Here is a 27,807-nt window from a genome sequence, read left to right on the forward strand (position 1 = left end):
GCTCCTCTATCAGTAACCTATAACATTACATTACGAATATCCTAACTTCCAGTCCTAGTTGCTCTCATCTATCAGGAGCAACAACAAAAAAAACTCCCGACCAGTGATGCCCCCTTGTGGTCAAACACAGTATCAGGTAAATACAGATATTTTTTTATTTTTTTTATTTTTTTACAAATGATGCCACTGAATGATCTCTGTAACCGGCAGAGGATAGGACATGGGCTGTAATAAGGACTTATTTGCGCGCACAATTAGCTTAAACTTTAAATTAGTATTATACAAAGAGGCTAAGGAAAAAAAATACATTTGATTTTTTCTTCAAAAAAAAGTCAACGTTTGTTGGCTCTGTAGTGTGTGGATGTGATAATTGCAACAGTACAAAGTTAGCTGACTACATTTTAAAAACTACAAGTCCCAAGATCCGGAAGTAGTTTAGAATGACTCTGACGTCACGCTCCCGGAAATTGCTGTTTGTACACAATGGACCTTCGAGGAAGTTAGTAAGAGGTTGTAGTTGTTTTTCTAAACGACAACTTAAGTTGATATCTATGTAGCCTTTGCATTTCATCAAACGTATTGACGTAATTTACGATTTGTTTTCTCCTAAATACTGAACGCTAGATAGTTGAGCTATATGTAACGTTAGCTAGCTAGGTAACGTTAGAGGATTAGCTTTCATCTGCCCAATTTCTCTCCTATAGCTCAATGTGTTTTAATAGAGTTACCTAGCTAATGATGTTCTCGGTTTGACTAACGCTTTAGAATGGCAAACTAAGCCAGCCAGTTCCCCGCACATATTTAGCTAGCTAACTCGTGTGTTTGATCGATGGCACTGATACTTCTGCTTTTGTCCGTTGGAGGAAGAGGAAGATGACAGAGTAAGGGGATTGACGTGCTGACTGAGACACCAGACCAGACCACAGCGGGAACAGCGACTGGCTGACGGACAGGACAGCGAGGCAGACAAAGAAGAGGAAGAATGCCGCGGAGAAAACAGTCGAACCCACAGCCCGTGAAATGTAAGTCAAGTGTAGTAGCCTAGCTAGCTACTAGTCATACTATCGACTGGGTAGTGAAGGAGTTATCCCAAAGCTAACTAGCTGGATGTCCTTTGAGTCTTGGTTACATCTTTCAATGTCAGAGATATGTTGCTATGTGTACATACTACAGGACAGATCCCTGGCTCATGGATGGTAACTAGATCAACTGTAACCTTTCTAAATCAAATCTGTCTTTCGTACTATTTGAAGTCTTGGGTTTGGATAGTAACATTATATTTATATCTAACTTTGATAAAGGATTAGGTCATTTAGTGAGCGAGTTGAGGTGTACACAGTTGCTAAACCCCCACTAGTTTACACAACTGAACAGACTTTTTTTTTTTTTTGCTCTCCTGTGTGTGTCATGCGTGTGTGTCATGATTTATATGTTGGGTCACCCGGTGTCGTCATCCTCTTTCCTCTCACGGATGTGTGTTTCTCATCCTGTTTTTCTGTGTTTCATCTCATCCTGGACTTCCTCTCTTCCTTCTCAAATACTTCTTGTCTCCACTTCCTCTACAGGCTCACCCCTACCTGACCTCCTCTCCCTCTCTCTTTCACTCTCTCTCCCTCCCCCCTCCACTCCCAATCCCTCCCCCGCTCCATTTCCTCCCTCCCCCGCCTCCTTTCCTCCCTCCTCTATCTCCCTCTTCACTCTCCTGCTATCCTTCCCTACCTCTCTCCATCTCTTTCTCCTCCCCCTCTGCCCTGTCCTGTGTGTGTGTGTGTGTATTGCAGTGGACGGTGTAGTGTAACTAGTGGTGTTACGGACCGTAGTTGATCCGTGATCCATATGGATCACCCCCCACGGTTCGGCACGCATGTGAACCGCTGATCAATTGCAAAGTTTAACCATCATAGTGTAAAATACAGTTTCACTGACGCTGTTACTTTTTAAAGTAATAATTGCAGAGTTGCAGTGATATGATAAAGACAAGACAAATGTGTGCTGTGTTTTACTCTGAAGCCTGAAGGTTGATTTGATTTATTTTTTTAAAGCAGTTGTTTGTACTGTTCATGTGAACGGGGCATGTTGAATCCCAACTAATCAATCCTGGAGGCTCACATTGCAAAAAGCAAAGAAGGAAAAAAGAGCAGTGACAGACATGGCTAGTGGGAGGAGCTGAAGACCTTGGAAAAGCCTCCCGCTTCATTTAAGTCTCATGTATGGGAGCATTTTGGCTTCCCTGTCAAATATGATGACGGAAGAAGGGTGGTGGACAACACCATTACGGCGTGTAGGTGCCACAAGAAAGCCGTATGATCATGGAAATACACATTTAAAGCGTCATCACCCCGGTGTGTCAGTGACAGGAGCCAACTCAGCCAAGAGACAACAACTTCTCACCGCGACATTTAAGCAGCCCTTTACTGCAGAGTCAGACCGGACTAAAGCCGTCACCAAATCTATTGGGATGTTTATCTCCGCAGACGTGAGGCCATACTCTGTAGTGGAAAACAAAGGGTTAAAACATAAGGTGAAAGTGTTTGAGTCGTGCTACGAAATCCCCTGGCGCATGCATTTCAGTATGAAGATCATGCCAGGTCTTTATGAACAGGAAAAATATCAAAATTGTCGACGAATTATCCAAGACATCCTCTGTTGCCCTCACCTCAGATGGGTGGACCTCCAGGGTAACGGAAAGCTACGTGACTGTGACTGTTCACTACACCACAGAGGAGTGGACCTCCAGGGTAACAGGAAGCTACGTGACTGTGACAGTTCACTACACCACAGAGGAGTGGACCTCCAGGGTAACAGAAAGCTATGTGACTGTGACTGTTCACTACACCACAGAGGAGTGGACCTCCAGGGCAACAGAAAGCTACATGACTGTGACTGTTCACTACACCACAGAGGAGTGGACCTCCAGGGCAACAGAAAGCTACATGACTGTGACTGCTCACTACACCACAGAGGAGTGGACCTCCAGGGTAACGGAAAGCTACGTGACTGTTCACTACACCACAGAGGAGTGGACCTCTAGGGTAACAGAAAGCTACGTGACTGTTCACTACACCACAGAGGAGTGGACCTCCAGGGTAACAGAAAGCTACATGACTGTGCCTGTTCACTACACCACAGAGGAGTGGACCTCCAGGGTAACGGAAAGCTACGTGACTGTTCACTACACCACAGAGGAGTGGACCTCTAGGGTAACGGAAAGCTACGTGACTGCTCACTACACCACAGAGGAGTGGACCTCCAGGGCAACAGAAAGCTATGTGACTGTGACTGCTCACTACACCACAGAGGAGTGGACCTCCAGGGTAACGGAAAGCTACGTGACTGTTCACTACACCACAGAGGAGTGGACCTCTAGGGTAACAGAAAGCTACGTGACTGTTCACTACACCACAGAGGAATGGACCTACAGGGTAACAGAAAGCTACATGACTGACTGCTCACTACACCACAGAGGAGTGGACCTCCAGGGTAACAGAAAGCTATGTGACTGTGACTGTTCACTACACCACAGAGGAGTGGACCTCCAGGGTAACGGAAAGCTACGTGACTGTTCACTACACCACAGAGGAGTGGACCTCTAGGGTAACAGAAAGCTACGTGACTGTTCACTACACCACAGAGGAGTGGACCTCCAGGGTAACAGAAAGCTACATGACTGTGACTGCTCACTACACCACAGAGGAGTGGACCTCCAGGGTAACGGAAAGCTACGTGACTGTTCACTACACCACAGAGGAGTGGACCTCCAGGGTAACGGAAAGCTACGTGACTGTGACTGTTCACTACACCACAGAGGAGTGGACCTCCAGGGTAACGGAAAGCTACGTGACTGTGACTGTTCACTACACCACAGAGGAGTGGACCTCCAGGGTAACGGAAAGCTACAGTGCCTTGCGAAAGTATTCGGCCCCCTTGAACTTTGCGACCTTTTGCCACATTTCAGGCTTCAAACATAAAGATATAAAACTGTATTATTTTGTGAAGAATCAACAACAAGTGGGACACAATCATGAAGTGGAACGACATTTATTGGATATTTCAAACTTTTTTAACAAATCAAAAACTGAAAAATTGGGCGTGCAAAATTATTCAGCCCCTTTACTTTCAGTGCAGCAAACTCTCTCCAGAAGTTCATTGAGGATCTCTGAATGATCCAATGTTGACCTAAATGACTAATGATGATAAATACAATCCACCTGTGTGTAATCAAGTCTCTGTATAAATGCACCTGCACTGTGATAGTCTCAGAGGTCCGTTAAAAGCGCAGAGAGCATCATGAAGAACAAGGAACACACCAGGCAGGTCCAAGATACTGTTGTGAAGAAGTTTAAAGCCGGATTTGGATACAAAAATATTTCCCAAGCTTTAAACATCCCAAGGAGCACTGTGCAAGCGATAATATTGAAATGGAAGGAGTATCAGACCACTGCAAATCTACCAAGACCTCGCCGTCCCTCTAAACTTTCAGCTCATACAAGGAGAAGACTGGTCAGAGATGCAGCCAAGAGGCCCATGATCACTCTGGATGAACTGCAGAGATCTACAGCTGAGGTGGGAGACTCTGTCCATAGGACAACAATCAGTCGTATATTGCACAAATCTGGCCTTTATGGAAGAGTGGCAAGAAGAAAGCCATTTCTTAAAGATATCCATAAAAAGTGTTGTTTAAAGTTTGCCACAAGCCACCTGGGAGACACACCAAACATGTGGAAGAAGGTGCTCTGGTCAGATGAAACCAAAATTGAACTTTTTGGCAACAATGCAAAACGTTATGTTTGGCGTAAAAGCAACACAGCTGAACACACCATCCCCACTGTCAAACATGGTGGTGGCAGCATCATGGTTTGGGCCTGCTTTTCTTCAGCAGGGACAGGGAAGATGGTTAAAATTGATGGGAAGATGGATGGAGCCAAATACAGGACCATTCTGGAAGAAAACCTGATGGAGTCTGCAAAAGACCTGAGACAATGATCCAAAACATAAAGCAAAATCTACAATGGAATGGTTCAAAAATAAACATATCCAGGTGTTAGAATGGCCAAGTCAAAATCCAGACCTGAATCCAATCGAGAATCTGTGGAAAGAACTGAAAACTGCTGTTCACAAATGCTCTCCATTCAACCTCACTGAGCTCGAGCTGTTTTGCAAAGAGGAATGGGAAAAAATGTCAGTCTCTCGATGTGCAAAACTGATAGAGACATACCCCAAGCGACTTACAGCTGTAATCGCAGCAAAAGGTGGCGCTACAAAGTATTAACTTAAGGGGGCTGAATAATTTTGCACGCCCAATTTTTCAGTTTTTGATTTGTTAAAAAAGTTTGAAATATCCAATAAATGTTGTTCCACTTCATGATTGTGTCCCACTTCTTGTTGATTCTTCACAAAAAAAAAACAGTTTTATATCTTTATGTTTGAAGCCTGAAATGTGGCAAAAGGTCGCAAAGTTCAAGGGGGCCAAATACTTTCGCAAGGCACTGTACGTGACTGTGACTGTTCACTACACCACAGAGGAGTGGACCTCCAGGTAACAGAAAGCTACATGACTGACTGCTCACTACACCACAGAGGAGTGGACCTCCAGGGCAACAGAAAGCTATGTGACTGTGACTGCTCACTACACCACAGAGGAGTGGACCTCCAGGGCAACAGAAAGCTATGTGACTGTGACTGCTCACTACACCACAGAGGAGTGGACCTCCAGGGTAACAGAAAGCTACGTGACTGTTCACTACACCACAGAGGAGTGGACCTCCAGGGTAACAGAAAGCTACGTGACTGCTCACTACACCACAGAGGAGTGGACCTCCAGGGTAACAGAAAGCTACGTGACTGTTCACTACACCACAGAGGAGTGGACCTCCAGGGTAACAGAAAGCTACATGACTGTGACAGTTCACTACACCACAGAGGAGTGGTCCTCCAGGGTAACAGAAAGCTACCAGACTGTGACTGATCACTACACCACAGAGGAGTGGACCTCCAGGTAACAGAAAGCTACATGACTGGGACTGCTCACTACACCACAGAGGAGTGGGAGATGTGAAGTCCGGTGCTACAGACACGCCCCCTCTATGAGAGTCACACGGGCACAACTCTGGCGCAGGTACTGCTGGGATCAGTAGCAGAGTGGAAGCTAGAGAAGCCCAATAGAAATATCCCAATCACCACAGATAATGCCAGAACCAAGTAAATGCAGTGGTAGAGGCTGGACTGGGGCCACAGATAGCTTGCTTTGCACATGTGATCAATTTAGGATCCTAAATGGGAATCTCAGTGAACCAGATGGATCGAGGCGGGAGGATCAGGAAGGTGGTTTCCTTTTTCCATCGAAGAACAACAGCCGCTCATGTGCTTAAGACCAAGCAGGAAATGTTCCAGCTACAGACCCACAAGCTCATACACCGTGTCACAACAACATGGACCTCCGCTTATGACATGTTGGAGAGCCATCTTGAGCAGCAGACAGCTGTATACTCTGCACTGACAGACAAGACCCTGGAAAAATATAAAGACATCGTCACCTTGTCTGATGATGACTTGGAAGTGGCAGAGGAGGTCCTCCAGGTGGTCAAACCCCTCAAAACGGTTACAAACCCACTGAGCACTGAAACTGCACCGTCTGTGTCCATGATCCTACCTCTGAAAACAAGGGTTCTTCAATCCATGGCCCCAAGTGAGGAAGACAGCACCATCCCTAGAGATGTCACGGCTGCCATTAGAGAGGACCTGAACCCCAGATACCCCCCCCTAATGTACAGGACTACCTTCATAGATCTACGGCACTGGATCCAAGGTTCAAGTCCCTGTCTCACCTAGAGCCCGCCTTACACCCGGAGGGCATACAGTGATCTCACCACTGAAGAGGTAAACATTTTTAAAATAGGAGTGAATGTCTTACATAATAAATATACTGCAGTCTAATCTTAGTCTATTGCTATTAGAATAATACTTTTTGGATTTGGATTCATAATGGCTTATTAAATGTTATTGCCACATTTTATAGTATAATAAATAATTAGTTAGTTTAATAGATCAAGTCATTTTTTTTCTGCAGGGTCAAGCCACAGAGCAACAGGAGCAGACTCAGAGGCATCTCCTCCACAAAATAATTTTTCGGGGAGACCTTTATGAACAAGGACACAGACAAGACGTTTGCCAACACCATCAAAGAGGAGGTGACACCCTGCAAGGCAGCGAGCGGCGTTCCACTGGATGGTGATCCACTGACATGGTGGAAAAGCAATGAGTGTAAATACCCTCACATTACCATGACGACAAGATGCTACCTGGCTGTGCCTGGCACTTCAGTTCCTAGCGAGAGGGTGTTCTCCACGGCAGGGGACTGCCAAGAGGTCTACCCTCTCCCCAGACAATGTAGACAACCTCATCTTTTTTTTTCTCTCTCTTTTTTTACAAGAATTTGAAGTTTCAAGCTCAGGTCTGCTTTGCTTTCTTTACATGACTGGTTTTGTTTAATGACGTTGGACACAAGGCACTTTTTTTTTAAATTCACTAATTTAATATTTTTGTTTTAAGATTTTATTTCAACATTGAAAAGTTCCTTTATTTTAATTGCTCTTTATTTAAGTAATAAATGGAAAGCAAAGTTATTTGTCTCCCTTTTTTTATTTTGCTGATCCGAAAATGATCCGATCCGTGGCTCAAAACTGTGATCCGATCCGTGGCTCAAATCTGTGATCCGATCCGTGACAAACTGTGATCCGATCCGTGACTCAAAACTGTGATCCGATCCGTGACTCAAAACTGTGATCCGATCCGTGGCTCAAAACTGTGATCCGATCCGTGGCTCAAAACTGTGATCCGATCCGTGGCTCAAATCTGTGATCCGATCCGTGACAAACTGTGATCCGATCCGTGGCTCAAAACTGTGATCCGATCCGTGGCTCAAAACTGTGATCCGATCCGTGGCTCAAATCTGTGATCCGATCCGTGACAAACTGTGATCCGATCCGTGACAAACTGTGATCCGATCCGTGACAAACTGTGATCCGATCCGTGACTCAAAACTGTGATCCGATCCGTGACTCAAAACTGTGATCCGATCCGTGGCTCAAAACTGTGATCCGATCCGTGGCTCAAATCTGTGATCCGATCCGTGACAAACTGTGATCCGATCCGTGGCTCAAAACTGTGATCCGATCCGTGGCTCAAATCTGTGATCCGATCCGTGACAAACTGTGATCCGATCCGTGGCTCAAAACTGTGATCCGATCCGTGACTCAAATCTGTGATCCGATCCGTGACTCAAAACTGTGATCCGATCCGTGAGTTTTGTGATCTGTTGCACCACTAAGTGTAACGATGATGATGTGTTATAGTAGACAGTGTAGTGTGATGATGTGTACTGTAATGATGATGTGTGTGGAGTGTAATGATGCTGTGTGTGATGATGATGATGATGATGTGTAGTGTAATGATGCTGTGTGTGTGATGATGATGATGATGATGATGTGTGTAGTGTGATGATGCTGTGTTTGGAGTGTTATGATGCTGTGTGTGTATTGTTATGATGCTGTGTGTGTAGTGTGATGATGTGTAGTGTAATGATGCTGTGTGTGGAGTGTTATGATGCTGTGTGTGGAGTGTTATGATGCTGTGTGTGGAGTGTAATGATGCTGTGTGTGATGATGATGATGATGTGTAGCGTAATGATGCTGTGTGTGGAGTGTAATGATGTTCTGTGTGATGATGATGTGTGTGGAGTGTTATGATGCTGTGTGTTGCAGTAGACGGTGTGTAGTGTAATGATGTGTGTGTGTGTGTGTGTGTGTGTGTGTGTGTGTGTGTGTGATATAGTAGACGGTGTGGATTGTAATCCAGGATGCCTGGTTCTGGACAGTGACTTCCTGCTTAGTGGAGAGCTCTGTGAGTTTGGAGACACGGAGATCATGGGGCTGGACAGAGACACAGGTTAGAGAGACACACACACACACACACACACATGGATTTCTGAGTCCTTGACTAAATGCTGTTGTATCTCCTCTCCCAGCCATGACGGTGTTCTCTCTGAGTGATGAAAGCTCCAGTCTTCCAGCTCCGGATGACTCCACCTTCCCAGCATTCCTCTCCTGTAAGGGGTGTGGTCAACTGATTGGGGCCGACCTTGACCTAGGGGCGGGACTACACTTGGGGGTGGGACTCTACTGCACGACCTGTGAGGAGGACGTCCAATCAGAATCGCACACAGCCTTGGAGGACACCTCACAAGGGGAGGAGTCAACCCCAGCCGTCCAATCCCATGCGGTGCAAGACAGGAAGAGGAAGAGGTGTAAGGCGGGTGATGAAGAAGTCTGTATGAAGCTGTACACGTGCTCTCTGTGTAGTTTCTCCTCTCGCTACTCCAACCATCTCAAACGCCACATGAGAACCCATGATGGAGAGAAGCCCTACCGCTGTCCCCACTGCCCCTACGCCTCTACACAGAGGGTCAACCTGCAGAGACACACGCGCACACACACCGGGGAGAAGCCCTACCTCTGCAATGCCTGCAACTATGCCTGTAGTTCCCTGGGGAACCTGCGGAGGCACCAGCGCTCGCACAGCCAGGAACCCCGGGCGCAACGCGCGCACACACTGAAGAGACGCAGCAGACGAAAACACACACACCGAGGAAACGCTGAAGTTAAGAGCACACAATCAGGCATGTACAAACACACACGGGTCCCGTATGACTCAGTTGGTAGAGCAAGGCATTTGCAGCACCAGGGTTGTGGGTTCGATTCCCAGGTCCACCCATATGTGAAATGTGTACACGCACGACTGTAAGTTGCTTTGACCAAAAGTATGTGGACACTTGCTCATCGAACATCTCATTCCAAAATCCTAGGCGTTAATATGGAGTTGGTCCCCCCCTTTGCTGCTATAATAGCCTCCACTCTTCTGGGAAGGCTTTCCACTAGATGTTGGAACATTGCTGCTATAACAGCCTCCACTCTTCTGGGAAGGCTTTCCACTAGATGTTGGAACATTGCTGCTATAACAGCCTCCACTCTTCTGGGAAGGCTTTCCACTAGATGATGGAATATTGCTGCTATAACAACCTCCACTCTTCTGGGAAGGCTTTCCACTAGATGATGGAACATTGCTGCTATAACAGCTTTCACTCTTCTGGGAAGGCTTTCCACTAGATGTTGGAACATTGCTGCTATAACAGCCTCCACTCTTCTGGGAAGGCTTTCCTCTAGATGTTGGAACGTTGCTGCAGGGACTTGCTTCCATTCAGCCACAAGAGCATTAGTGAGGTTGGGCACTGATGTTGGGCGATTAGGCCTGGCTCGCAGTCAGTGTTCCAATTCATCCCAAAGGTGTTCGATGCGGTTCAGGTCAGGGCTCTGTGCAGGCCAGTCAATTTCTTCCACACTGATATCGACAAACCATTTCTGTATGGAACTTACTTTGTGTACAGGTGCATTGTCATGCTGAAACAGGAGGCTTTCCCCAAGCTTTTGCCACAAAGTTGGAAGCACAGAATAGTCTAGAATGTCATTGTATACTGTAGCGTTAATATGTAACAGCACTTACAGTTGACCGGGGCAGCACTAGCAGGGCAGAAATTTGAGGAACTGACTTGTTGGAAAGGTGGCATCCTATGACGGTGCCACGTTTAAAGTCACTGAGCTCTTCAGTAAGGCCATTCTACTGCCAATGTTTGTCTATGGAGATTGCATGGCTGTGTGTTTGATTTTATACACGTGTCAGTATCGAGTGTGGCTGAAATAGCTGAATAGATTCATTTGAAGAGTCCTAGTCTATGTATTTCACCAGATTGGGCAGGGGAGCAGCCTTGGGTTGGCCTAGGAGGCCACAGGGGAGCCAGGCTCAGCCAATCACAGTTATTTTCTCCCAACAAAGTGGCTTAATTACAGACAGAAATAGTCCTCAGTTTCATCAGCTGTCCGGGTGGCTGGTCTCAGACGATCCCGCAGGTATAAACACATATGTTGTACTACGTTTTTGAGAAATAAGCCTTTTTGTGCGTATGGAAAATGTCTGCGATCTTTTATTTCAGCTCATGAAACATGGGACCAACACTTTACATGTGGCGTTTATATTTGTGTTCAGTTTGTAGTGTGTATATACATATATATCTATATATATATATATCTATATTATATATCTCTAGCGCTATCTATATATGTACATGTCTCCTTTACAACAAGTCAAACATTTGGACACACCAACTCATTCAAGGGTTTTTCTTTATTTTTACTATTTTCTACATTGTAGAATAATGGTGAAGACATCAAAACTATGAAATAACACATATGGAATCATGTAGTAACCAAAGAAGTGTTAAACACATACTAGTATATTTTAGATTATTCAAAGCCAGCCACCTTGATGACAGCTTTGCACACTCTTGGCATTCTCTCAACCAGCTTCACCTGGAATGCTTTTCCAACAGTCTTGAAGGAGTTCCCACATATCCTGAGCACTTGTTGCCTGCTTTCCCTTCACTCTGAGGTCCAACTCATCCCAAACCATCTCAATCGGGTTGAAGTTGGGTGATTGTGGAGGTCAGGTCATCTGATGAACCACTCCTTCTTGGTCAAATAGCCCTTACACAGCCTGGAGGTGTATATATATATATATATACATTACACATTACACACACCTGTTCAACATATTTACCCAACCAGCACCAATGATCCTCACTCAACCTGGGAGTTATATGTTAGAGGATAGTTTTACTGAGAACAGTATGTCCTGTAGCACACAGCTCAGAGTGAAAGGAGAAGTGTTGGTTAACTTCCTGAAACTGTTAGAAAAGAGGAATAAGCTCTGTTTGGTTGGCTGGTTACTGAACTTAAGATCTCTGGGTTGTGTGTCGGGCTGCAACGCCTAATTCAAATTTTAAAAAATAATAATAATTGTTTAAGCACTGGAACGAACATGCTCACGCTGGAAATAGAATGCAAATGAGAGAACAGACGTCTATGGAGTCATAAGCAAGTCTATATTTTACACGTCTGCGCGGAGCACTGCTTTTAAATCGGGTATCAAACTCATTCCACGGAGGGCCGAGTGTTTGCAGATGTTTTTTTTTGTTTTGTTCTCCCTTTCGATTAAGACCAAGACAATCAGGCGAAGGCTCCATGTATCAATCAAGGTCAAGGGAGGAGTGAAACCCCACAGACACCCGGCCCTCCGTGGGAATGAGTTTGACTCCTGCTTTAAAAATAAGTGGATAAATTGTGTGGTTCGATTTAGAAAATACATTTTTATGATCTTCCCTATACCAAGTAGACTAAATGTAGTTGACCTGTAAAGCTAAGGTTTATCAATCAAATAGGCTAGATATTTGAAAACAATTGCAGCTTAGCGGTGTTTAACTTTCATCATAGGCATATAGTCTAGACAGGCTACGGCTGGAAGAGTAGACGGGTCCGATGTCAAGAGAGAATAACGTTACTCTTTGTCGATGAAGAGGGCTAGCGAAGCAACAGCAGTTTAGCACAGGTACATTTAAAGTGAGTCAAAGGGAACTCACGACAACAACTCCCAGGGACTACATATCAAACAAATACAACTGTTTATTATGGTTTGTCATGACGACGTTGGCATACGCTTCGGAGTGCATTGACTCCGGCTACGCACGTACATTTCCCCGCTGTTGACGGGTGTCTCTCCGGTTCACCAAACCCACGGTCCGTATGTGTTGCAGTTTTGGGGTTACGGTTCGGTTTTGAAACGCCATTCCCAAAAAATGTTCTTGGCGTTGTCTGTTGTGACAGGATTGTTATGTCGTGCCTCAAGTTTACACCCCGATGCTGTGTTTGTAACCATGTGGAAGGTGGGAATTTACCAGTTGTGAGGTTATAAATACCGGTTGGATGCAATTATGTGATTTTTAACTCGTTGAGAAACACAGATTGGCTGATGGCCAGCTAGCTGCCTACAGCCATCATGCTTGTAAATAAATTGTAGTGTTCAAAAAACATATTAATATATTGCTTTTTATAAATAATGTTTTTTGTTACATTTAACTGCCTAAAATGCTGTCATAGAGGCCATTTCCTTAGTAGGTGACAAAGGTCCCCCTACTGAACGGTCTGTCACACCCCCAGTTGTGTGTTAATGTGTGTGTGTGTGTGTGTGTGTGTACTGTTCTCTTCTTCAGATGCCATGGTGTCAGACCTGACAGTGTGTATGAGGGAGGACTCTGATTTCCTCCAGAACCGAGAGGGGGTAGCCTCTCCCTCCTCCCCCCGTCTCCCCTCCTCCGCTCCCCTCCCTGACCTCCTCTTCCCCCTCTGCTGTCGCTCCTGTGGCCTCACCCTGGAGGGAGGAGGAGGAGAGACGGAGGGGGAGGGCGGAGGGCAGGTGTGTAATAAATGTTCTGAGACTCTCATCTCCAAGAAACCAGGGTCCCCAAACCCCACTGACACACTCCAGTCAGGGGCCAGCAAGCTGTACCGCTGCCCTCTCTGCCCCTTCCTCTCCCTCTACCCCAACCACCTGGCCCGACACGCCCACACCCACAGCGGGGAGAAGCCCCACCGCTGCCCTCAGTGCCCTTACGCCTCGGCCCACCTGGACAACCTGAAACGCCACCTCCGGGTCCACACGGGGGAGAAGCCCTACCGCTGTCCCCAGTGCTCGTACGCCTGCGGGAACCTGGCCAACCTGAGGCGCCATGAGAGGATTCACTCTGGAGCCAAGCCGTTCCACTGCTCTGTGTGTGGCTACAGCTGTAACCAGAGTATGAACCTGAAGAGACACATGCTGAGACACACGGGGGAGAAGCCGTATGGCTGTGCTGAGTGTGACTACACTACGGGACACTGGGACAACTACAAACGCCATCAGAGGAAACACGGACACAACACCGAGAGCTGGGACAAACACACACACCAGGACACTACAGCAGACAGCTGGGACAAACACACACACCAGGACACTACAGCAGACAGCTGGGACAAACACACACACCAGGACACTACAGCAGCAGACAGCGAGGGCTGGAACACACAGGAGAAAACGGAGAAACACACACCACCACATACCACAGACCAACACTGGGTTCAAGAGACAGGGAACCATAGCCAGGGAGAGGTGTAATCGGGGGGAGGGGGTGTGTGTTTATTACACTAGTGACCCCCTTCCTCTGCTCAGGCCTCAGAGGGGTGGGGCTTATCTCAGGTGCCTCTAGAGGCGGAGCTACATGAGCCGCTGTACTGCATGTGAATGTTGCACTGACCTTTACCTTGGGCATTAAAGGGCATGTGGGCGTGCCATTAAAGATTGATCTTGTTTTTGAATGGTAACATTCAGTTTTTAATTCAGTGGATTCAATGTTTAAAATTGTTTTGATTGGATTGCAGCCCATTTCACAATCAGGTTTTGTGTGACTAATATTTTTTTTTATAAACTGCAATGAACCCGAATTGTGAAAGTACAAATTTTCTGATTTATATATGAGTTATTTTCTTAATCATTATTTCAACAATGTTTCACAGCTGAGTGCAAGGCTACTCAGAGAATAGACAGGGCCACTGTAAAGTTCTGTCTGCACACGTTGCCTTATACATTTCTCCAATCCTGAAATAAAGACAGTCAACTGTGAACCCTTTGAGAGTTTATACTTGTAATAGGAGTGGTTTCGGTGTAATGTGTAATGCTTGTAATCCATCTGATATCTTTCTCTATATTTGAGGGTGTGTGTGGCTGTGTCAACAGGTGTTTCCTGACTGAAGAGGGGTCATATTATCACGGTCCCTTATGCAAAACACGACTGAGATATTATTAAGATAGTAGAGACTCTCAGATCATCTATGCATTTCTCAGTGTCTCTCTAAAGTGTGTGTCTGTGACTGGAGTTTCAAAGCACACAGAAGAGAAACACCAACACCCATGGGGCTGGTAGGATTCTACTTAATCATATTGTTATATTATCTTGTCATTGTTATATTATCTTGTCATTACTACCTGGTAGGATTATAGTTAATCATATATGATTAGGCATTATTAGGGGTTCACAGCAAATCTGTGAAAACTATTGTTATTATTTGATTATTTTTTTCTTCCTTGACATGGTCAAATAACTCAAGCATAGATTGGTAACTTTAATTTCTAATTTGGCACGCAGAAACTAGAAGCCATGAGCAACTTGGTCTAAAATAATGGCGCTGGTTGGCCTGTAGGTGGCGCTGAAACGTATTCAGGTGTCTTTCCTCAGGCTGAACATATTTGACTCAATGTCCGTCGGGATAGATTTTTCCTTTATATTGCACATAATTGGAAAACCTCTAAAAACAAAAAAAAATAATGTCATGAACCATAAACCCCAAAAACATGAAATTAAATATGTAGGCCAATTGTACATCTTAACTTCGTTTCAGCAAGGCTAAGGGATTGGTTAAGAGATGGGATTTACAAATAACAAGTTTGGCATTGATATCTTAAAAGGAATAACTGTTGACAATTCACTTGTTGATTATGTAAAGCTAATGCTTAAAATAATTCCCCAAATTATTCTCATGGACTAAAAGCCAGATTCACAGCAAATTTGGTCTTTCGACTCATCACAATAGTCCCTAAAGAGTTTGAGAAACAAAACGTTGATGCATTCAAAGATGGGCACACTAATACCAGTAGATGCTAGCAAATACGTTATTATGCAGACAAAAAATACTGGAAATGTTCTCATGAACCATAGGACCAAATGACTCATTGGTCTAAAGATGGCAGAGTTATCGACACATCACAAATGAGATTTTACAAGTCGATTTAAACCACTGGCCTATGAACTTGAAACGTGCCATCGCCATCATGGACGTACGTCCCTTAGAATAACCTCACTGAATGTGGTATTCACAAGGAAACTATTAGCAACTAATTATTAGCATATGCAACGTTTAATGCTCATCTGCAATAATTTTCTCATTATGAGCCATAGATGTACTTTTTCCAATATGCTAATGCTAAAAACACTTTTTAGATATCGTTTTCTCATGAACCGTGAATCAGATTGACTCGATTTGAGAATGATTGTTGTTGCATTCAAAGTGGGCCACGCTACACCACTAGATGGCACCATATCACAACAGGGCTATAAGGATTGAACCGATGGACATGGGACCATAACGTTTGGTATGTAAACCCTATGCCCTTAGAAACTGTGTGAATATAAAGTCACTTCAACCTTAGATGGCTTCACCAGACCAGTTGGTGGCGCTATAGATGTCATTGGCACCATGAAATATTAGATCAATAACTATCGATCAAGTGGACTTTGTCTCATGAAAATTAATGTTAGATTTTTAAAAATCCACTTCTCATTTTAAAAACGGCATGTTGTGGCATTGATGTGAGTCAACAAACTTTTATTCTAGTGTAAAAATGTACTGCAAAGTCTAAATAGGATCATTTTGGTCATGAAGTCTGTCTCGTCTTAATTAAACAGAGTTTTTAAGCCAATTGCAACAATGTTGGCTGTCAACACTCCAAATGTGTAGAGCAAACAATGGATTATCTTATTTTTTACTGTTGCTATTACTCATTACTGTAGCCTATCTTATTTAAACAACTGTATCAACCAAACTGTATCAATCCACAATGGACTAGGTAGAATATATTCCTTGGCCCCCAGGTTGATGACAGTGCAAATACTGCTAATAACCTACAGAACTTGAGACAACGGCATGCAGCGTGTTGATTGGCCAATGAGTGGCCAAGCCCTCGTCACACCTATAATATATTTATCAAAACACAGCCCTTTCGTGCCACCTCCAGCTATTGCGCTGATAATGCCCACAGTGAAAATAGCAAAACAATATTTCGAACACACACCCGGACCTATAGACCTAGCTCCAGCGGTACAATTTACCATTGTGTTACGTTTGGTAAAATGGAGCCCTAAGAATGATTACCTGCTGTATCCAAAGACCAAACTTCATCCTTGTGTTACTGAGAGATAAACGTGGTAATGCTTTCACTGATTGCACATAAAGGAACATAGTTACTACAGGACAGTCCTTGCTTTGTTATCCAACTGCTCTCGTGTCCTTTCTGTCATCCTGTGAACCCCGTTCATTGCTGCTTGCAGCTACATTATTGGTTATTGAGCTAGGATTGTTATGTGATGAGACATTATTGTAGTGTTTGTTATCGTGATTAATATATTTTAGACTGATTCTATAATGACTTTAGAGGAAAGACAAATCTGTAGCAACTAGCACTTTATATCAACACAGGAACTGTAGTGGGGTTTTGGTACTGAGTTTGGGGAAGTGTGTGTGTGTGTGTGTGTGTGTGTGTGTGTGTGTATGTGTGTGTAACCATGTCTCAGTTCCAGTTTCTCTCTGCCTTGTAGGGGAGTTCCCATCCGAAGCCGTTCCCAGGAGACATCCTGGAGTTTCCTCTGAATAAATACTTCTCCCATTTTGGAATTTATTACGGAGAGAGGGATGGAGTGCCCTACGTAGCACATCTTACCTGCAGAGGTCTGTGTCCACACACACACACACACACACACACACACACACACACACACACACACACACACACACACACAGGGCCTTAACCAGGGTTTGAGTTTTAGTGAGCCCCCCCTCCCAGCCATTATCTCTTTGGTTGTTGTAGCTTCATTCACTGATCTACAAACACAGATTAGCCACGACACATCAACTCAGCACCGGGATGAAAAATTATTAAATACATACAGAGGGATCTGTTATATATTTAGTTAACAAAGGTAAACAAAACAGTTTGCTTTACAGAACTTGTTTTGTTGTTGTTGAAGTTTTACAGCTAATTTCTTACAATTCTACACATTTTGACATTGGTTGGGGAAAAGTTGTGCAGGTTTAAAACTATTTCCTACAATTCTACAAATGTTGCAATGACTCGCATGTGCAAATCAAAATGTATTAGTCACATGAATAGAACAGGTACAGTGAACCTTACAGTGAACCTTACAGTGAACCTTAAAGTGAACCTTACAGTGAACCTTACAGTGAACCTTAAAGTGAACCTTACAGTGAACCTTAAAGTGAACCTTACAGTGAACCTTACAAACCCTGAAACAGCAATGCAGTTAAAAAAATCTCTATATATGGATGAGAATAAGAAATAAAAGTAACAAGTCATTAAAGAGCAGCAGTAAAAATAACAATAGCCAGACTATATACAGGGGGGTACCAGTACAGAGTCAATGTGTGGGGGGCACTGGTTAGTTGAGGTAATATTTACATGTAGGTAGAGTTAAAGTGACTATGCATAGATGATAACAACAGAGAGTAGCAGTGGTATAAAAAAGGAGGGGGGGGGACAATACAAATAGTCTGGGTAGCCATTTGATTAGATGTTCATGAGCCTTATGGCTTGGTGGTAGAAGCTGTTTAGAAGCCTCATGGACCTAGACTTGACGCTCCGGTACTGCTTGCCGGGCGATAGCAGAGAGAACAGTCTATGACTAGGGTGGCTGGAGTCTTTGACAATTTTTAGGGCCTTCCTCTGACACCGTCTGGTATAGAGTTCCTGGATGGCAGGAAGCTTGGCTCCAGTGATGTACTGGACCGTTTGCACTACCCTCTGTAGTGCCTTGCGGTCGGAGGCCGAGCAGTTGCCATACCAGGCAATGATGCTCTCGATGCTGCAGCTGTAGAACCTTTTGAGGATCTGAGGACCCATGTCAAATAATTTCAGTCTCCTGAGGGGGAATAGGTTTTGTCGTTCCCTCTTCACAACTGTCTTGGTGTGCTTGGACCATGTTAGTTTGTTGGTGATGTGGACAGCAAGGAACTTGAAGCTCTCAACCTGCTCCACTACAGCCCCGTCGATGAGAATGGGGTTGTGCTCTGTCCTCTTTTTCCTTTAGTCCACAATCATCTACTTTGTCTTGATCACGTTGAGGGAGAGGTTGTTGCCCTGGCAGCACACGGCCAGGTCTCTGGCTTCCTCCCTATAGGCTGTCTCGTCATTGTCGGTGATTACGCCGATCACTGTTGTGTCATCGGCAAACTTAATGATGGTATTGGAGTCGCGCCTGGCCGTGCAGTCATGAGTGAAAAGGGTGTACATCTTAGTCCTGTATTGACACTTTGCCTGTTTGATGGTTCATCGGAGGGCATAGCGGGATTTCTTATAAGCTTCCAGGTTAGCGTCCCGCTCAGTGCGGATGTTGCCTGTTATCCATGGCTTCTGGTTGGGGTATGTACGTACAGTCACTGTGGGGATGACATCATCGATGCACTTGATGAAGCCAATGACAGATGTGGTGTACTCCTCAATGCCATTGGAGGAACCCTGAAACATATTCCAGTCTGTGATAGCAAAACAGTCCTGTAGCTTAACATTTGCTTCATCTGACCACTTTTTTTTATTGATCTAGTCACTGGTGCTTCCTGCTTTTGCTTGTAAGCAGGAATCAGGAAGATAGAGTTATGGTCAGATTCCCCAAATGGAGGGTGAGGGAGAGCTTCGTACATGTCTGTATGTGGAGTAAAGTTGGTCTAAAATAATTCCTCTGGTTGCACATTTAACATGCTGATAGAAATTAGGTGAAACTGATTTTAGTTTACCTGCATTAAAGTCCCTGGCCACTAGGAGCGCCGCCTCTGGGTGAGTGTTTTCTTGTTTGCTTATGGCAGAATACAGCTCATTCAATGCTGTCTTAGTGCCAGACTCTGACTGTGGTGGTATGTAAACAGCTACGAAAAATACAGCTGAAAACTCTCTAGGTAGATAGTGTGGTCTACAGCTTATCATGAGATACATCTGCCTTCCTCTCCAGGCGCCATTTTTGTTAATATGATATCTGAGTGAGAGTGACTCTGCCTGAAAAAATGCCCTTTGTGGTGACAATATTACATCCTTATCTGCTGTATACTGTGGAAGTATTGGAATTAGACCAGGGAAGTTACTAAAAGTATTGGAATTAGACCAGGGAAGTAAGTTACTAAAAGTACTGGAATTAGACCAGGGAAGTTACTAAATGTATTGGAATTAGACCAGGGAAGTTACTAAAAGTATTGGAATTAGACAATTTACTAAAATAAGGAGCAATGGCAATCTTGATTAAATGTCTGTTGTCAGAATGTTTACATTTTTTACAAATACATTTGCATTATTTGCAGTAAAAAATAAAAAATAAATGTGTTGTGTACCTGTAAACTGATCATTTGATTTCAATCATGTTTTGCATTTACTTTTTCCCAAACCTAAATGTGCTACGCTTCCCGCAAATTCTGAAACATTGTCTAGAAGCCTACTGTCTGTCTACTCAGTAGACTTAATTTTTAGCAATAGCCTACACACTTCGAAGCAAAATATCAACTGTCCATGTTTTAAATTCGACTCAGTATTACCCTATAAACCGCGTTCCCTTTCAGATGTATAGAGCAAAATACGGATAGGCTCAATTAAATGAGAGATGTAACATGGTAATTTGTTCTTCAAACTCTTGTCAGAATTAGACGTTCATTCATGTTTCTCAAATGCCAAATGTAGAAGTTGTTCCAAATGTCAATTTTTTTTTATGTTTAAGTTTAGACATTTACTCCGAATTCTTAAGGTTAGGCATAAACTCTGAATGGTTAAGGTAAGGGTCGAAACAACTTTCTATCACTGGGTTCAAACACGCAACCTTCAGATTCAGAGGCAGATGTTTATCGCCGTCCACAACGTTGAAACCTACGTGAAGTAACAGCGTCCCCTAGTGGCCGGTTTCCACGTCATCTCCCGACATCCACAGTCATGGATGGAATACTGACTTGTGTCATGGGTGACCAGTCTGAATTTGTTTTGGGCTAAAGCTTATTCTGGAATATGAACCGTCATGGACAGAAAAGGTGTTAAAGAACTATGTATTATGTATCATAAATGAAATAATGTTCACCTTGAGACATTTCAACTTACAGTAAGCTATTCAGACATAGCATAAAACAACGTAAGCTTTACATCATATCCCCCATTTGCACGAAATACTTACTTACCAGCAACGCAATACAATATTTCAACTGCTACCAGATGTGCGTACGCATATATCGCAGGTTTGTGGGGTGGCAAGCACATTCTCACGTCAAGTAACGGTTTATAAATGAGGACCCTAAATATGCTACAATGCCCACGAATTCATAAACATCGTCTACTCTGGAAGACAACTACAGTGGTAACGTACACACCTGTTTCAGAATCTGCGGGCAGTGTTTAGGTTAGGGGAAAGTAGACGCAAAACAGTGTTGAATTCAGACAACCTGTTTCAGAATCTGCGGGCAGTGTTTAGGTTAGGGGAAAGTAGACGCAAAACAGTGTTGAATTCAGACAACCTGTTTCAGAATCTGCGGGCAGTGTTTAGGTTAGGGGAAAGTAGACGCAAAACAGTGTTGAATTCAGACAACCTGTTTCAGAATCTGCGGGCAGTGTTTAGGTTAGGGGAAAGTAGACGCAAAACTTTATTGAATTCAGACAACCTGTTTCAGAATCTGCGGGCAGTGTTTAGGTTAGGGGAAAGTAGACGCAAAACTTTATTGAATTCAGACAACCTGTTTCAGAATCTGCGGGCAGTGTTTAGGTTAGGGGAAAGTAGACGCAAAACAGTGTTGAATTCAGACAACCTGTTTCAGAATCTGCGGGCAGTGTTTAGGTTAGGGGAAAGTAGACGCAAAACTTTATTGAATTCAGACAACCTGTTTCCATGTCCACAACAATTTGCATTTGTTTTCGTTTTTGTGTTATTATACTTGTGAGGTCTTTTTGGGGACCAACATTTGATACCATAACCCCGAAGCCTAAATTGGCCTTTTTTTTACAAGTGAGAACCGTCAAAATGTCTTCACTTCTCTGAATTTCATTTGGTTAACTATCTTCAAGTCCAACCATTAGGCTACCAGGGCGGTAGGTAGCCTAGTGGTTAGAGTGTAGAGGTGGCAGGTAGCCTAGTGGTTAGAGCGTTGGGCCAGTAACAGAAAGGTTGCTAGATCGAATCCCCAAGCTGACAAGGTAAAAACCTGCCATTCTGCCCCTGAACAAGGCAGAACTGTTCCTAGCCTGTCATTGTAAATAATAATTTGTTCTTAACTGACTTGCCTAGCTACATAAAGGTTCAATATATATTTTTTAAGTAATCACAAGTATCGTAAAACGTGTACACACACACTTGCTATGCTGTACTGACCGACTATGTGTGTAGACTCAGAGACGAAGCTGCTGTTATTTGGTCGAGCCCTGAAGTCAGAGGTCAAACTGGACCCAGTGGAGCTAGTGGGACGGAAATACAAGGTAACACACTCACTCAGATGCAAACTATAGTACTAAAATATTTACTGTGTGTGTAGGTGAGGTTATAGCTCCTCTGTGTGAATGTGTGCAGGTGAGGAACTTGCTGGATGAGGTCCATCCTCCCAGGGACTTCTACTCTCTGGTGAAACCTGCTATAGACGACATGATAGGTAGAGACGTCACTTTCGACATCCTGTTTCATAACTCTGAACACCAGGCCACGCTCTTCCGATACGGACTCAAGAAGTCCACCCAGGTAAGGGTAGGGATGGTGAGTGCGTGTGTTTGTCTTTTGAGGGGGAAGAGGGGTATGATGTGCAACAATGTCGGATGTGATTGGTTGTAGATTGAGAAGATCTGTTGTCATTGGTTACAGATTGAAAAGGTCTACGCCCAGATCCTGCCCACCTGGAAGAAGCCGTTTGAGAAGAAGAAGTTGTAACCATGACGACGACCGTGGCTGTGTTCTAGATTGGAACACGGTCTACAGTTTAATTCCCTCTAGATATCTACTAACGAGGTACAAGGAGAATCATAACAGTACATTTTTTAAATGTAACTCATCAGTGTAGGATGCTGATATAGGGTCAATTATATTTCTGAGTTTTTACATTCAGGGTTACATTGAACACTGTTTTTTTGTTATATATATATATATATATACACACATCAATAAAATACAGTAAAACACTTTCCCATTATTCTGTGTGTCTCAGAGAGAGCGAGAGAGAAGGAGGGGTGAGGGTTTTACTTCAGTGTAAGGGACGTGGGCACCATTCAATCTGTACTGCCAAAGCGTTACAGAAATGGAAAGGTAATTTGTGAATGTGCTGACATATGCAGCGTTTACCGTGAATGCAGTCTCCACTAACGCGGGAACATTGCCTTCACGTTTCAATCACGCTGTACTTCCACGATGCGGATTGAGTAGAGCCCTGAATTCGATCTCATATTGTTGTTAAGGTGATGTGGGACATGAATCGATGGCGAAAATATGAATCTGCTCTTTGTGCTTGTGTTCTGGGGAATGAAAAGGCGCGGTACATTGAAGGAAAGCATTTACTTAGAAAAGTAAATTTAATCTTCGAAGCGCTTTCTCCTATAGTGTGAATGTGTGTACAGCATTACAGAGGGAAGCTGTTTGATGATAACACACGCTCTCCTCTTCCTCCACTCTCTCCTCTTCCTCCACGCTCTCCTCTTCCTCCACTCTCTCCTCTTCCTCCACCCTCTCCTCTTCCTCCACCCTCTCCTCTTCCTCCACCCTCTCCTCTTCCTCCACTCTCTCCTCTTCCTCCACTCTCCTCTTCCTCCACTCTCTCCTCTTCCTCCACTCTTGACACAAACTGTTGCGCCTGGCACCTACTACCATACCCCGTTTAAAAGGCACTTGAATCTTATATGTCTTGTCCATTCACCTTCTGAATGACACACATACACAATCCATGTCTCAATTGTCTCAAGGCTTAAAAATCCTTCTTTACCCCCTATTCGTACGGGACTAGTGTTACTATAGAAAGTCAGGTGTGTCATTATTACCACAGCTTGTCTGTTTTTTCCAGTGGACGATTCAGACGGGATTAGTTTTACCAAACTGCCCCTGTAATTATTTTTGTCCCCCCCCCCCCCCCCCGATTGGCCGTTACGACGGAAGCCTGGAGGCTCTTCTAGGTCGTGAAGATATTTTAAATGTCTAGGGATTGCCTAATATTGGGCCTTCAGTTCGGAGAAAGACTAAATAATAATAATAATAATAATGAGAATGCATATTAATAAGAACCATGAACTGTAAACTACGCAGACATTTAATTACCTGACGGATTTGGCAAATGATCAATTCATTGGCACAATATCGTCCACTTCATCTATTGAAAGAGAAGTGTGGCACTAGAAAAGTTGCTATTTAACAAAACAAATCATTAATCTGTAGGCTACCTGTATAGCACTTTGTTTTAAGCATACATTTGTTCTGGGGTTCTTACCCAAACTGGGTGCAGCACCTGTTAAACTTTGTACTATTGTGAGACAGAGCTGGTTGACATTTTAAAATATCTTCACGACCTAGACGAGCCTCCAGGCTTCTGTCGTAACGGCCAATCAGGAGGGGGGGGGGAACAAAAATAATTACAGGGGCAGTTTGGTAAAACTAATCCCGTCTGAATCGTCCACTGAAAAAAAACAGACAAGCTGTGGTAATAATGACATAATCGACATTCTATAGTAACACTTGTCAAATCAAATTCAAATCAAATGTATTTATATAGCCCTGTCGTACATCAGCTGATGTCACAAAGTGCTGTACATAAACCCAGCCTAAAACCCCCAAAACAGCAAGCAATGCAGGTGTAGAATAGGGCCTAAGTCATGGAAAGAGCAGGTGTTCTTTATATTTTGTACACTCAACGTATAGGTCAGTCGCACTTTCTCACGAAATGTCTCAAAAAGGGCCGTTTTCAGACATCATGCTGGAGGTGTCGTGGCTGTTGATACAGTCTACTTGTGCAGCGTGTGTGTCTTTAGAAGATAAAAATGTTTCACGTTTTTAAAAGGGCATCGTACAGTTGTAGAAATGATTCTGAATTAACAGATGATGCCAACAGTTCACTACAAAGTGCACTCTACAAAGGAATATGTTGTCCTGGTAACTGATCACAGCTTGGGTGTCATGGCAACCCCGGTGTTGTTGTGAGTGTCTTTCAGCCAGGAGATCAGAATGGTGTTCAGCTCAGACGGCCTAAAAAGAACACACACACACACACACTATGTCAGCCAATATACACAACTCTTTCAACCAGTACACTTTACACAGTTTATACCACACAAAACAACACACCAACTTCTTTAGACTGCAGAGCAGAAGTGAAGCTATGACCTTTAACCTCTACCTGACCCGTCTCCCTCAGCAGGGCTTTAGGTCAAAAGTTATTCTGGGGACTAACAGGAACTGACTGCAGAGTTCACACAGTCAGCCTCCCCTCCATTGGTCTGTGCAAGGACACACACACACACACACACACACACACACACACACTGGGACCGACCTTTCCATCTGGGTCCAGTGTCCACATTCTTCGATGTGTCCTCTTGTTAGGTTCGGGATCTGACACACAGAGATGTCACAGTCACACGTGGCATCTACATGTATACATGTGTGTATAAATATGTGTGTGTGTGTGTGTGTGGTCTCACCACGTTTTCCATTCCCTTGGAGAAGACAGGCAGCAGGACAGGATCTTTACCAGCTGTCACCATGAGAGCTGGCATCAAGAGCTACACAAACACAGGAAACCACCATCATTCCTCAACTTATACTGTAACTGTGTTAAGATATCACACACACACACACACACACATACACACACACATACACACACACACACCCCTACCTTAGCCCTGGGTCGGGAGCATAGCCATTTCCAGTTGCTCACAACATTTCGTTACCAGTTCAACGGCCCTCTGGAAAAACAGAACACTCTGTCACTCTCCTTCTGCTGCTGCCATTGTGTGTGTGTGTGTGTGTGTGTGTGTGTGTGTGTGTGTGTGTGTGTGTGTGTGTGTGTGTGTGTGTGTGTGTGTGTGTGTGTACCTGAATCCCTTGTCTTTGAACTGAGTGATGTAGAACTGCAGAGCAGTCTCACTGAGGATAGAACTCCTGGGTATCTCGTTAGGCAGTCCTACGAACAGACCACCTACACACATACACACACACACACACACACACACACACACACACACACACACAGTGTAGTCTGCAGTGTGAAGATTTATTGACAGCAATGTACTATGTTGCACAAGTTTTACAGCACAATATTGTCCATCCAGTCAGTTGGTTAGTTAGTTGAATACCATAGGTCAAGCCTTCAGCCCCAAGCCTCCAATCAGAACGTTGGTTTGTCTTCTAGACTCACCTCTGGCACAAACTCCAGCAGTGTTGATCTCAGGAACATTATCCTGGAGAACAACACAACAGAGATCATTCACGAGAGAGAGAGATCATTCACGAGAGAGAGAGAGAGAGAGAGAGAGAGTGTGTGTGTGTGTCACCTTATCTCCACTGCCATGGAAGAAGATCTTGAAGGTCCTTGCCAGGTCTTTCTCCATCTCAGTCTCAGCTACACCCTGTAGAGGAGTTACGTAAGGAAAGGTCTCTGTTACACCCTGTAGAGGTCTCTGTTACACCCTGTAGAGGAGTTTCATAAGGACAGGTCTCTGTTACACCCTGTAGAGGAGTTTCATAAGGACAGGTCTCTGTTACACCCTGTAGAGGAGTTACGACCCTGCTATACTATAGCCATCAGGCGGCCGGCATTGAGAAAATCCTCCCGTTAAAAGCAATGAAAGCTCCTATGCACTCGTGTTGAGTCATGTCCAATGGCAGCGTCCAAGCTCAAGAATCACAGAGGTTCAATTCTCGGTGGCTGTGTGTCACGTGCTCATTCTATCTTGTGAATTGAAATAATGAGAAATAAAAGTTGATTTTGGTTGAGTGGAGGCATATGACCACTGGTTATTGTACTAAGATGTATAAAGTCAAGAAGCTACTAGCTAGCACAAACTCTCGCTAGCTAGCTACATTGACTATGTTCACAATGTAAACAAAAGCAACTTGAGTAATTAGAGGATCATTTAGCACTAGCAACAATTAATTGAGTACTTACGAAAAACTGGAAACAAGACCCAACTAGCTTTCACAGTCTCAGGTCAAAATGAGACGTTCTTCCATGTTTCTCAAACGTCAAATTTCGATGTTGTTCAATCATCACATTTTTAAGTGTTTAAAGATAGATATTAACTCCAAATTGTTGAGGTTAATCATTATCTCTAAATGGTTAAGGTAAGAGTTAATGTTTGGGACCTTTTGAGTCAGTCAGATGCTTACACCCATCCACCACCCCTTCTACAACTGAAACCTATTTAAAGGTAACAGCAGACCTCTAGTGGTGGGTTTCCACGTCATCTCCCGACATCCTCAGACATGGATGGAAGTCGAACACTGACTTGTATCACGAGTGACCTGGCTGCCAAAGCTGTTGTACTGAGGCATAATGGATGAATATGGTATCGTACAGGAGGGAGACAATAGAGTAAAGTTCCTCTCCCCTCCTCTGTTCTACACACACACTTACGGGGTCCTGGAAGTAGAGCTGGTAGTCAAAGATTGGCACAGTCTTCAGGAAGTCCATAGGATCCTTGGAGGGATCCACAGGGAACAGAGGGGTGTTCAGAGAAGCTACCGCTCTACAAACACACACAGACACACACACACACACACACACAAGGTATTGGTTTAATTTTTTTACCGTCTCAGGGAGTGTGTTAAGGTTTCCACATACTTAACGTGCGTAGATCTACCTACACGCATGTGTGTGCTCTTGGGTGGAGTCAGATGTTGGGGGGGTAACATAGCCTTGTCCATGTGTTCCTAAACCCCCCAATAGCAACATACACAAGGTAGCAGAGATTTTCTTGATGTAATTTTTTTACTTATTTTTATTAGGATCCCCATTAGCTAACGCTAGCTAATCTTCCTGATGTCATCCCACTTTTTATTTA

At 44.0% G+C, this 27,807-nt stretch overlaps 3 protein-coding genes and 1 long non-coding RNA gene across 5 annotated transcripts in view; 3 read left to right on the forward strand and 1 right to left on the reverse strand.

Annotated features, from left to right (window-relative positions):
• The first annotated feature begins 208 nt into the window (after positions 1 to 208).
• Positions 209 to 14,600, forward strand: LOC110505913 (zinc finger protein 513). 2 transcript variants are annotated; one of them, XM_021585387.3, is made up of 5 exons: positions 209 to 510; positions 864 to 1,022; positions 8,830 to 8,943; positions 9,023 to 9,673; positions 13,154 to 14,600. In XM_021585387.3, the coding sequence occupies exons 2-5, from the start codon at positions 983 to 985 to the stop codon at positions 14,092 to 14,094; spliced, it is 1,746 nt and encodes a 581-aa protein (XP_021441062.2). In that variant the 5' UTR covers positions 209 to 510; positions 864 to 982; the 3' UTR covers positions 14,095 to 14,600. The 2 variants fall into 2 exon arrangements, with proteins under 2 accessions (XP_021441062.2, XP_090077457.1); XM_090221331.1 differs by having other exon boundaries at positions 442 to 510; positions 8,833 to 8,943.
• Positions 5,594 to 7,622, forward strand: LOC149972157 (uncharacterized). Its single transcript, XR_016492071.1, has 2 exons — positions 5,594 to 6,876; positions 7,067 to 7,622. It is a non-coding gene; the product is annotated as an uncharacterized LOC149972157 (long non-coding RNA).
• Positions 14,601 to 14,614: 14 nt separating the features above from the next.
• LOC110505920 (phospholipase A and acyltransferase 1-like) lies at positions 14,615 to 22,947 on the forward strand. Its single transcript, XM_021585396.3, has 5 exons — positions 14,615 to 14,895; positions 17,348 to 17,477; positions 22,166 to 22,254; positions 22,346 to 22,510; positions 22,631 to 22,947. The coding sequence occupies exons 1-5, from the start codon at positions 14,887 to 14,889 to the stop codon at positions 22,694 to 22,696; spliced, it is 459 nt and encodes a 152-aa protein (XP_021441071.1). The 5' UTR covers positions 14,615 to 14,886; the 3' UTR covers positions 22,697 to 22,947.
• LOC110504256 (bifunctional epoxide hydrolase 2) overlaps positions 22,716 to 27,807 on the reverse strand; it is a 19,274-nt gene continuing 14,182 nt past the window's right edge. The window contains exons 12-19 of the mRNA XM_036962874.2: positions 27,381 to 27,492; positions 26,299 to 26,373; positions 26,163 to 26,205; positions 25,841 to 25,943; positions 25,641 to 25,710; positions 25,444 to 25,524; positions 25,296 to 25,354; positions 22,716 to 24,988 (exon numbers count right to left, since the gene is read on the reverse strand). Coding sequence (XP_036818769.2) covers positions 25,692 to 25,710; positions 25,841 to 25,943; positions 26,163 to 26,205; positions 26,299 to 26,373; positions 27,381 to 27,492 — 352 coding nt within the window. The 3' untranslated portion in view covers positions 22,716 to 24,988; positions 25,296 to 25,354; positions 25,444 to 25,524; positions 25,641 to 25,691. The remainder of the gene's footprint in view (positions 24,989 to 25,295; positions 25,355 to 25,443; positions 25,525 to 25,640; positions 25,711 to 25,840; positions 25,944 to 26,162; positions 26,206 to 26,298; positions 26,374 to 27,380; positions 27,493 to 27,807) is intronic.

This window comes from Oncorhynchus mykiss, chromosome 25 (assembly GCF_057628025.1).
Source record: "Oncorhynchus mykiss isolate SJ-2025 chromosome 25, ASM5762802v1, whole genome shotgun sequence".
In the NCBI taxonomy this organism is placed as follows: Eukaryota; Metazoa; Chordata; class Actinopteri; order Salmoniformes; family Salmonidae; genus Oncorhynchus; species Oncorhynchus mykiss.